Source organism: Teleopsis dalmanni, chromosome 2, assembly GCF_002237135.1.
Source record: "Teleopsis dalmanni isolate 2A chromosome 2, ASM223713v2, whole genome shotgun sequence".
NCBI classification, from domain to species: domain Eukaryota; kingdom Metazoa; phylum Arthropoda; class Insecta; order Diptera; family Diopsidae; genus Teleopsis; species Teleopsis dalmanni.
The window spans coordinates 83,924,502-83,936,406 of record NC_051847.1 but is presented as its reverse complement, the minus strand read 5'-3'; the positions used below and the strand labels follow the sequence as shown (position 1 = coordinate 83,936,406).

At 31.4% G+C, this 11,905-nt stretch overlaps 1 protein-coding gene across 1 annotated transcript in view; it reads right to left on the bottom strand.

Moving 5' to 3' along the window:
* Positions 1-5,346: 5,346 nt before the first annotated feature.
* Positions 5,347-11,905, bottom strand: part of LOC119674949 — a 16,026-nt gene continuing 9,467 nt past the window's right edge. Inside the window, exons 4-8 of the mRNA XM_038086105.1 lie at positions 10,865-10,904; positions 10,547-10,700; positions 9,695-10,476; positions 9,395-9,629; positions 5,347-7,741 (exon numbers count right to left, since the gene is read on the bottom strand). Coding sequence (XP_037942033.1) covers positions 5,822-7,741; positions 9,395-9,629; positions 9,695-10,476; positions 10,547-10,700; positions 10,865-10,904 — 3,131 coding nt within the window. The 3' untranslated portion in view covers positions 5,347-5,821. The remainder of the gene's footprint in view (positions 7,742-9,394; positions 9,630-9,694; positions 10,477-10,546; positions 10,701-10,864; positions 10,905-11,905) is intronic.

Here is an 11,905-nt window from a genome sequence, read left to right as displayed (position 1 = left end):
CCGTTAGCGGGAATGATTAATGGATACTTACGCACATGTCGTTTTGGATTTGTTTTGATATGTTTCTTTCCCTCACGTGGTGGCAAGGGTATGGGATTTTCATCTTTTGTTGCTGAGTTATCAGGAAAGTTGTACGAAGTGTTTGTCATGTAGCTTGGGCTTTCACATGGAGAGGTTTTATCCAACATACCATTGACATCGTATTCCATGGAATTACAGTGCTCATTTTCTTTTCCACTGCATGTTCTGTCACTGAGATTATGTTTTGGCGTAGTGCATAGTTCTGTACGCTTTATTCTACTTGCCGAACCGCGGTTCGGTAGTGTCATGGGTCTAGGCGCATTTTGTAAAGGTATCGACAATTGTGGTACTTCATCTCTTAAGTGTTCAATGTGGTTTTCATTGTCATTTCTTAGGTGTACAGAACGACGTGGTAGAGTTTTTGCAGCAGTTAAATCAAATTCATTTGTATCTAATTGCCTTAATAAACTTGCAGCTGGACTAAAACTGCCGCCAATGCCAAGTGTAGTCTTTCTCTCAATCAGACTATTATAAGCTTCTCGACCCTCCTCGCCGATAATAGCCTAAATTTTTTCAATGTGTATGTGGGAAGGAGAAAAATTAACAGGAAATTTAAAGAAAGGAAAATTGAGGATTAAGAGGATTAATCAATGGTTAAGGTAAATGGATAAAGGGTAAAGGTTATGCAAATAAAAACAAAAAATAAATAAACATTAATAATAGAAATTAAAAAATTGAAATAAATAAAAATGTTATATATTAATTATAAACTATAAATATAAATAATAATAAAGTAATAAATTATTAATTATATGTATTTATAAATAAAAAAGGAAATGGCACTAACATTTTTTTTTGTTTTTTTTTTTGAATAAGTTTCGGTATTTTTTTATTTTGGTTTAGTTTTGTTTTTATTGAAATATATCAACATACTACTAATAATAAATTTAAATTTGATTACAAATGTTAATTGCAACATTCTGAGTATTTATTTTATTTGATTTAAAATTTTTTAATACGTTTATTTTCAAATTATTAAACGCTTTTCATTAACGATTCGAAGATGATAATGCGCTTAAGTTAACATTTTTATTTTTTTTAAATAATTTAATTATTTATGTTAAGATTATATGCGAAAATACTTTATGTATATATATATAAATATATTTGTTTTTAATATTAATATTTGATATTTTAGAATTTGTTTACAGTAAATATTCAATTTGTCGTTTATTTTAAAATATTTTAGTAAGAAAATCGCATAAGTTTATAAGGTTCCAGTTATTAAGAAATATGTATAGTACATATAATATTATACTTAAGATATAATTTGAAAAATTCGCTTTTGCTTTGTAATTGCTTTTAATTAATATAATTATTTATTTTAATAGTACAGAATAAAAAAAATTGCAGTTTTTTTTAGCGATAAGAATAATTCAGCAAAATAAATTACATATGTATATATACGTATATATATATGTGTATATTGTATACATATGTTAAAGAGATAAAATAAAAAATTGCTTTAGGGAGCTCGATTTGTTAGTTCTTATATATGTAAGTATGTTTCGATACGCAAGAACTGAGTTGTTCTGGAGATATTTTGTTTTCAATAGACAGGAAAGTTTCTTGTAGATTGTCACCTTACGAGTGCCACAGTTATTTTGTGTCGTTTAATATATATATAATAATTTTTATTTAAGTATAAATATAAAAAATTACGAAATTAGGAAGATCAGTTGAGTTTGTCTTACTTTAAATATTAATTTATATTTTAATTTTTGTATTAAAGGAAATTTGTTAGTTGTATATAAAAACTACATAATGATTTTAATTTCGTTATTTTATCATAAACGCTCTCTCTCTCTTTTAGATGACTAGAAATAAAAAACTCCATTAATAATTTTATAACAGATTACCCACCCGATCGATATTTACACATCTGAAATATTTTGTTATTATTTAAAAATAATATAATATAATAAGAATAAACAGAGTGTAAGTTCAATTAAAACTAATCTCAATTTTATAGGAGAGATACAGGTAAAAACCAAAGCATGACCTATAAAGTTCAATATGTTAACCTATACTGTTAAGCTTAGTCGAAAACAACAGGTCTAACCGATAGTTCAAGAACTCCGATATTACAGGTATATAAAGTAACCAGTATGCTTAATGAAAAATTATAATCTTTATTTAAATAGTTTTTCTTAGGCACATTAATATTTAGATTGAGACGAACTTGTAGTTAACATTAGTGTCTCAAAGTGTTCGAGTATTATGAAGCATGAGCAGACTGAGTATGTTCGAATTCAAATATTGGGATCGAATACCTAAAATATTCGAGTTACTTGACTAGCTGATCTTGCTCTTTTACGCATTCAATTATTTTCGTTCTGTTTTATACAATTAGATATATGTTAGAAGGAAATGACGTTATGAAAATACTCATAAAAATAGTCGGATCTTCCGATATATTTGAAACTAAAGCTAACATCATATATATGTATATATAATATATAAAATAAAAATAAACGAATGAAATATTCTCAAATCAAAACAAATGCATCATGAAGATGTTCTGTAATTTTCCAAATAGCTAAGTAAGTTTTTACTTTGGCTATAATTATTTTCGAGTTTAAGTGCTTAAGACTAACTTAGTTATTATTACACTGTATTACACGTTACAAATGAAATATTAGATGTAGTAATAAGTAATCCATTTTCCCAATAGATGGCTTTAGTTATCTGTAACCCGTGTTGTATGAGCCCGACCGTGTTTGATAAAGGCTAAAAAGCGAGTCAAGGAGCTGAAAATGTAGTGTTTATGGTCATGATGCTGTAACAGTAATTTTGGTTTCGTCGATTCCGTTCCGGTAATTTTTATGTCAAAGATGCTCCACCCACTGGAGGTCAATTGTCGATAAATCATGGAAATTGTCGAGTCCGGCCGTCACATAAGCAGTCTTTCGATTGCCCAAGAGCTAAAGATTGCACAAAAAACTGTTTGGAACCGTTTGAAAAAGGTTAGATAAAAAAAGAACGATGTATGGATGCCACAGGAGTTAATGCAAAAAACCTCAAAGACCGAACTTATATCTGCGAATCACTGTTGAATTGCAACAAAATCGACTCATTTCTGAAGCGGTTGGTAATTGGTGATGAAAAGTTCATCAGGATCACTTACGACAACATCAAGTGAAAACGGTCATAGTCCAATCGTGGCGAGCCGGCTGAAATGGTGACCAAGCTAGGATTGACGATCAGGAAGGTTTTGGAGTGTGTCAGTTAGGAGTGGCAGGAAATCATCTACTATGAGCTGCTACACTACGGTAAAACTATTAATTCGGAACTGTACTGTCAACAATTTGGCAGTCTTCCGTCTAAAAAAAACAATCGCTCAGTAATGGCCAGTTTTGGGCAATAGGAGAGGAATTGTGTTCTATCAGGACAACGCCAGAGTAACACACACATAATGAGTCGCCAAAAGACACGGGAGTTTGGTTGCGAAGTTTTTAATCATCCACCTTATATTCTAGACCTGCACCAGGTCCTGTCGATGACGAACGCTTTTTCTGGTGAAAAATTCGTTTCAAGAGAGACTTGTGAAAATCGACTGTCATAATTTTTTTGACAATAATGACGAGGACTTATATGAGAGAGGCATCGAACAAAACTGCTCATAGCAAATCGAAACATTCTAACTATGGTAAATAAACCTTTAATTTTATGCAAAAATAATGGATTTCTTTTTACTTCGTCTATTATTATTTAAAAAAAAAACAAAAAAATTAATTTATGACGATTGTCACAATAATATATTGAAAGCTGGATTGGGTCTTGAAGGTCAAATTTAGAATTATTTTATCGTAAAGAAAGATTAATAAGAATGTTGATTCTTATCTAAGTTCAGATAAAAACAACTTATCTTAAAGGTGCCGAGTCATAAATTAATTTGTGTAATTATGATAATAAATTTACATGTGAGGAGTAGAGTAGTAGTTGCGGAACACATTAAGGATGGATATGTTAATTCTTGTTAAGTAACTGTTTAGCAAGTGACTATATTCTGACCTCAATTGAGAGGGATCTTTCATATCCATAGATCTTTCTTGATAAACAATCATGATCTCGAGGATGATACTGCATAGATTTTGCAGTACTTTGTCGACAGAGGATTCCAATGATAGTATTTTCATTGTAATAGAAATACATATATATGATACAAAGAGAGGGATCAATATATGCGATGTGGAGGTAGAATTTACTGTACTGGGACTTGTGTGTGACTGCTTTTATGTGACGAAGTGAGAGCGCTGGTAGTGCTTTTTACAGTCGGAGTCGTCAACTACTGTAGTTTATTCGGGTGATAGGTAATACACTAGTACTATATAATTCAGAAATGATTGTATTTGTTACTATTCTCACAATTATGTATTATTTTTACTTATTAATAATTAAGTTCGGTAGTTTGAAGTTTGATAGTGAGTTGATAGTTAATATAAAGAGAGGGGCAAATCTTCATGAATTCCATGTTTTGATTCCACATTCCTCATAACTTAAGGTGGAAGTTTAGATATTTAAGACACACTTTTGTATGTTGTGTTTTGGTTAATTTCAGTATTAGATATATAAAGTGAATTAAAAATGGCTTGTTTTGCTGTAGTCCGCCAGGATCTGAAAAGCAACTAGTATGTAGGGTCACACAAGCAAAAATGTCTTAAGCATGGTCAGTGGCAAAACAAGTTTTCTGGTTACTCTATCTCGAGCGCCGGTGAAGTTTATAAAATTTACAATAAATTCTGTATCCAAACATTTTCTTTTAAAGTCTTTTAAATAGAAGTAATAACCCAGAGAGCGTTTATGATATATACATGTATGGTTTTGAATATACCTCATTAGACAATGTGTTTGTTGTGATCAGTAACGATTTATAAATTACAACTTGTACTCGTTAATTTAATTAATTTTAATGTAATTTTTGTATGATAATTTCGAATTTTAATTTAACAAATTTAACTATGTATTCATTTAAATTTTAAGTATCTCATATGTATTTATGTATATTTAGTATAATTTGTAATTTGTAATTTGTTTCCTTTTAGCTTTAAAAAACAATTTTGACACTTTTGAATTAAAAACTTTAAATTTTACTTAATTGTTTATATTTAAATAGTAAAGTTTAACAATTATATAACGCGAATCAATCTTTAAATCGATTATAAACTTTTTTTCTATAATATTCAATTCAGATTCATATCAATCTGAAGTAGCTCAGAAACCAATGAGTAACATGACAATTTATCAATTTATCAATAACCATTATCTATCAATTCTACGTTAACGCATTGTAAAATAGCTAAATTTGAGGACTTGAGGAGTTGAGGAGAAGAGCGAAAATTTTACTACATTGCACAACTTGATGAGTGGGGAATTTTTGTAAGGCACTCCCAACAAATGTATTGTTGTTGTTTCTTGATTTTATTGTTTTCTATTTTTTATAGTTTCTAATGCTGTAAATATTTGTTCAATTTACTTTTCGACACATTTTCTATTGAGGTCAGCCTTTCCTGTACGGTATGTTATTTACTAAAGGTTCGTCTACATTCCAAACAAAACACAATTAAGTAAGTCAATTCACTCGCATATTCCACCGTCGTATTCATTTCATATCATTCATATCTTTCGTATCCTTTGTAAGAACTGCATAATTCTCTGACTTTATCTCTGAAGCTTTCTAATCGCTCGACATAACATTTCCGAAAAGCAAATTGAGTAAATATTTCAGCATTTTTCTTAGTTATGGGGCGGGACTCGGTGGAACGTGTGGTATGAATTCGCTGCGGTAGACGAACTCATCACCACTTTCAGTGGAAGAACTGTCACTAGTGTGTATATGATCGACGGTTTGTAAATTACGTAGAAATGCGCTTTGAGCGTCAACATCTCTTTGCTGTTGCCGCCAGAACATATCGTTTTGCTTAACGGTGGAACCATGAATTTTTTCTGGCCAATGGAATTCTGTTTGCAATTTTGAAGTATTGGCAGTATTTGCATTTGTTGTATGATTTAGCAATGGCAGTGGGAGCGTAGTTGGAGGAGTTGCATTTGGTCCTTTAGACTGTCTGGAATTTCTTTCTTCTGGAGAAGAGTTGACGAAATTAGATGTGGGACTCTTTCCAGTTAATCTGCTAACATCAAATTCATGGAATATAGCACTACGTGTGCTAGCACTAAACGGTGCAGCTGTTGATGTTGTCGAAGATGAACCTGAGCCCGAACCAGCGCAACTTCCATTAACAGTAAAAGTTTTAGGTGGTTTAATTATGTTTTGATTTGTTGTAGCAGTGACACCGTAGTTATTACCTGGTCCTCGACCACCAAAATCGTATATCTTATCTTCGTAAGCTAATTGGTCAAACATATTTCGGGGATAGTTTCGATATGATCCCATGCGACCGCCATAGTTGTAATGAGGAGCGGATTTTATGCTAGCATTAGAGCCATATAATTTGTTAGAAGCAACAATAGCTTCGTGATCGTCATTACACGACGAGAGTGTTTTATGGCCAATACCCTGACGACGTCGACGATATAATACAGAAACACGAGTACGAATGTCACATTCAGAGCGTGCAACGCTGCGATTACAATCGCTTTCCCCATCGCTGGAACTGCTGGAATCTAAAATAATTGGATTATAACTAAGTCGACGTAGAGTGCGTGCACGTATGGATCGCGGTTTGTAGGAAGCTGATCGTCTAGTTGGCTGCCCATTTGAATTAGATTGCGAGTTTTTAATATTTGTCGATTGTCGTTTAACACGTTGTTGTGGCTCAGACATCACAGGAGATATGGGATTAAAATGATCAGTAAAAGACATAGAGCGTTGTCGGTAGCTCTTATTTTTAAATTGTTCGGTGTCAATTTTCAATTCTCTGGGCGAGTAAACTGAGTTATTGCTGACATGTTCAGCAGTCTTATTAGGTGAAGCAGACAAGGCATTATATTTTGTACAAAATCTTTCGCTAGATAATGTATTTTCCTCTCTTAGTCCTGTGTAACCACTCGACGCAATATGCAAGTCCTTTGGATTAAAAAAGTTTTCTTGCGGACTATAACTCGATTTTTGACTACTACGTCGAGATAACGAAATATTAGTGTCGCGCGAAGCAAATCCTGTATCTGGTGTACTAGAACGTTTGTCTTCAATCAATTTCTGATCTAAAGTTGTATCACAAACTGATTGATTTTGACTCTGAGCGTTCATGTATTGTAAGTGCTTGTCGATATGATTGGTAGCAGCATTGAAATCAAACATTGTCTGTACACCATTACTGTAATTGTAAACAGCAGATCTGAGGCTACCAGTAGCACTGCTGATTTCTTCATCAATTGATGAAACTATACTGGAAAACTGCTCATTCAATATAGTTTCATCGGAATCGGTTTTATTAAGTTCAGTGTAGGTATACATAAAATCCTGATTTAAAGCCTTCAATGTATTTTCTATATCCATTATATTTTCAGAGATACTCTTTCGGTCACGTTTCTTTTCATTTGTCGTGTTACTCAAACCTGGTGGTGGATCAAAACTTAATGGACGAGTGAGAATTTCACGAGATTTTTCAAAACAAAAATCTGAACTCTTTTTATCAAAAAGTGGTATACGTATGTCAGCATTATTATAGTTTTTAATCTCATTTAAAGATCGGAAGCGCTTTTATGTTTTAGTGCAAAATTATATGTATAGAAAATATTTAATTAGTAAAGAAAATACATAGATGGTAAAATTTAAAAAAGAATCGAAATAAAGCAAACATAACGATAATTATAAGAAACATTTTCATATTTGTATAAAGGATATAGGAAGAGAGAAAAATATATAAATTAATTATTAGAATTCTTTGTAGAATGATTTTTTTCATATAAAAAGAAATACAATAAAATATAAATTATTTATATTTAATTATTAAAATAAGTTTATGTTAATGATTTTATGTTTTAATGTTTTTTGGTGATTAAATGAATGTTAAATAAATTGGCGCAAAAGTAATTTCGGTATTCACAAATATCATATGTAATAGCTTCATATTTGTTTATAACATAAAATGGAGTTTGGTATTTATAAACCTAAATTACTTTTTCGGCAATAAAATTTATTTAAATTTTCAAATCTACTATTTATATTTTATTATTTTAACCTAATGTTTACTTATGAACAAGTCTAATTTATCGTTTTAATACATTTCATAATGAAGAGCATGATCCGAGTATATAATATTCCGCTCATAAACAGGCAATGGACTTCAATAAGGACTATATGTAGTAACTCATATTTACATATCAAGAGCACCATGCATAATTGGTATATAAAAAAAAAATCGATCATTCTAAATTTTTTAAATGCAAATGTATTACATCTTCATATTACAATAGCAGGACATTACTGTATATTAATATATAATTGAAATACTCAAAAAACGCACAAAAACAATTAAAAATTTATTAAAATAAAAAAAAATATATATATATATAAATAAAAAATATTACTAATACGCACGGCTGAAACCAGCTGCAATAAACATTCTCTGCCGCACTTTTGCCGCTTGAGCGATAGAAAGTGTAAGCAACTAAGACAACCATTCAAGCGCACAGGTGCGGCATTAAACGTTTTTTGCCGTGCGTACGAAGGTTTACGTTGTAATAAGATCCAAGTAATATAAACAAAAAATGTATATAACATAAATTAGTTAGTTATATATATTTATTTGACGTAACTAAATATAATGCAATATTTCTTACATTTTATATTTAAATACATATTTAAATTAATCGAATAACTATTTAATCATCATATATGTAATATAAGTAATATACAGTAAATAAATGAGTATTATATAAATTAATTGGATACACAAAACTAGAAAGTGATTAAACTTGATTCGAAATCTATTTCTATATAAAATATATATATAACTACGATGGATATGAAAAGTTGATTTAAATATTTACGTTAAAAATTAAAAAAAGGCAAACAAGGTTTAATGTATTTAACATAACTTATAACTTGGTTACGATAATTGGTATAATTAAATACAATTAGGCAAGCATGGTTAATGAATTGTAATTAATTCAAACATTTTATATATTATTAATGTTATTTTAAATGTTTATGCAATGACATAATGTTTAATTAAAATAAATATTTTGATTTTACAAATGCTTAAGATGATATTCAGTCAAATAATCTTCTTTCATAAAGTTATGATTGATGAGATTTTGATATAAAATTTCCCTCTTCACTTTAATTCTAACGATACATTAAATAATGAATCTGAAAATTACTTAAAATAATCGCTCAATTATTTACCTGTAAGTCTGGTATACTCTTCAGTTCTTCAGTGAAGTTCTTCTTTTTCGAATATGGAGAAGAAATGCCAGTGTGTAAGCCATTGTTAACACCGCCACCAGCATGATTTGGCGATCCATTACTATTTGATTTATCATTGGAGCCATTGTTCGACAAATGAGGAAAGCGAAAACTGAACTTTCTTTTCGGACTTTGTGCTGATATTGCTGGATCAGCACCCAAATCAATCATGGACCTGCATAGAAAATAGGTAAAATTAATATTTGGAAAATTAAAATTAAAAATATTTTAAATAAATACCTCGCACTCATTTCATTTGCTATTTCGATTGCTTGATTAAGTATTTTTTCATCTTTCACTGATATTTGCTTAACAGTTCCAGCTGTTTTTTTCTTCATAGAACCAATACCAAATTTGTTGCCATTAGCATCCCCAGCACTATTTTTACGTACTAATTTAGTAGAGATTTCTGTAAATTCGTTTTTTATGTTAACATGCTCAAAATCTGGAGATTTTGGTTGACTTGATGTTGCGCTCATTGAGCCAAACATTGAATTTATTTCAGCCAATAATGAAGGACCAAAATCTAATTTGTCCGCTACCATTTCATCATCTGATATCTCATGATATACATGTGGATCTTCAGAATTACTTCTGGACGATGGTCTACCAGATATTCCAGCCTGACTTGATGTCAGAACTTCAATTTCGTTTGCAAACATTTTGCTGTCATTACTGTATTGATTGTTTTGCATGGCATATGCTGCCGACATATTTACTTCATCATCATTCTTACTTGCAAATGGATTTGTGGAGACATTGACTGTAGGACCCAATACTAATTGTTGACCGGGAAATTCAAATGAGGATTGAGAAGTATTTGAGAAATTTTTTGGTGTATTTTCAGCAGAAGATATAAATGTAGGATTTGAAGAGGTAACATTTGCACCTTCTGGAAAATAACCACTAGCAGTTTGTAGAGAGTCAGGACTTGTAGGTGTTGGTGGCAATAATAATGGTGTTTGTTCAATATCTTCAGAAGGTTTATATGGCGTAACAATTTGACGTGGTACGTGATTATACTATAAATACAAGGAATTATTATGAATGAAATTAAAAATTATTTACAAAATTATTTGGTTTTATATTTACATTTTGTGAATTGCCCAAGAATGCGACATCACCGAAAGATGCTCCATCAATTCCAACATGGCCGGTGTGTTTCAAGTCGTTCTGTGGTTTGGATATCATTTCAGTTCTTAATTTTCGTTTGCTACTACGTTCACTTACACGACAAAACGAATCTCTGTAATTAAGTAAATTACGATAAATACGTTTAATACATGCCGTATTTTAAAAAGAACTAAATATGAGAAATCTATTTAGTTTTATAATAAATCAAAAAAAAAATTATATATAAAGGTACATCCACATCGAAGCGAACGAACGAACTTTTGCAGCTACCATTACCTGTGGATGCACACCAAGCGTTCGTTTTGGTGTGGATGCGCTTTAATACCGAACATGAAAATGAGTAGTTAAAAAACTACAGAAATGCAATGAAATCAGTGAGATCCATACAAATAGGAAAAAAGTCATAAAAGATGCAATCTTCATATAACAACACAGAGTAAATCGATTTTTAACGTGATTACCTCTTAACACACGTATCAGTGTCAGTATAATGCAACAATAAAACCTTCCATTGGAATTCCAAAGAATTCTACCGATACCAAATCTAAGCTAAACATTTGGATATAGTTCCCTTCACCAAATCCCATCAAACAACTTCAATATTTTTTGCGACTTCACATCGAATGAAAGTAATAATTACAGTCACTCTATCCGCGTAGCTTTGGGTTTTAACCGCAAGGGTCAAACTCAATTGACCAATACAGCCGGAGTTGTGGGTTGCGACCCTCATGGAATCACATGTACATCTCCAGTCGGACACCATAAGTGAAACAAACTTACTACTATATACTCTCCATACAATATTGGGTTCTGCCTGCTGAATTTTAGTCGCCTCATACGATACGCATTCCTTTTCTCGAGAATAATCTAGCTTCTTACCCGCGGGAGTACACAAGAACAAAAACACAGAACACGTCAGTCATCTTGCAAGATGTTAAAGTGATGAACAAAACTAGCAGGTTCTTTCAGGTTACTCTAATATCATACGTTACCTTCCGACATTTCTCTAAGGGGAAATGTCTAACTTCTAAGCTAGAAGTTGCTCAAAGTCAGACTCTTCAAAAACTCTGCAAAGTGCCATGGTACATCCGCACGAGTGAAATGCTAAGAAATCCGGTCAAAAAATACAAAAGGGACAGAGCCCTGAAGCTATACGCGAAAACTGATAGGCTGCCACACATAACACTATCTAATCTCAGAGTAGTCACTAGCCGCACGGGGCGGTATGCAGATCTTAGATCAGTCATCGAATAATCAGCGAAGCTTGTGAAGAATACATAAATTATTCAAAGAGAAGGAAGGAGCTCTGTATAGAAA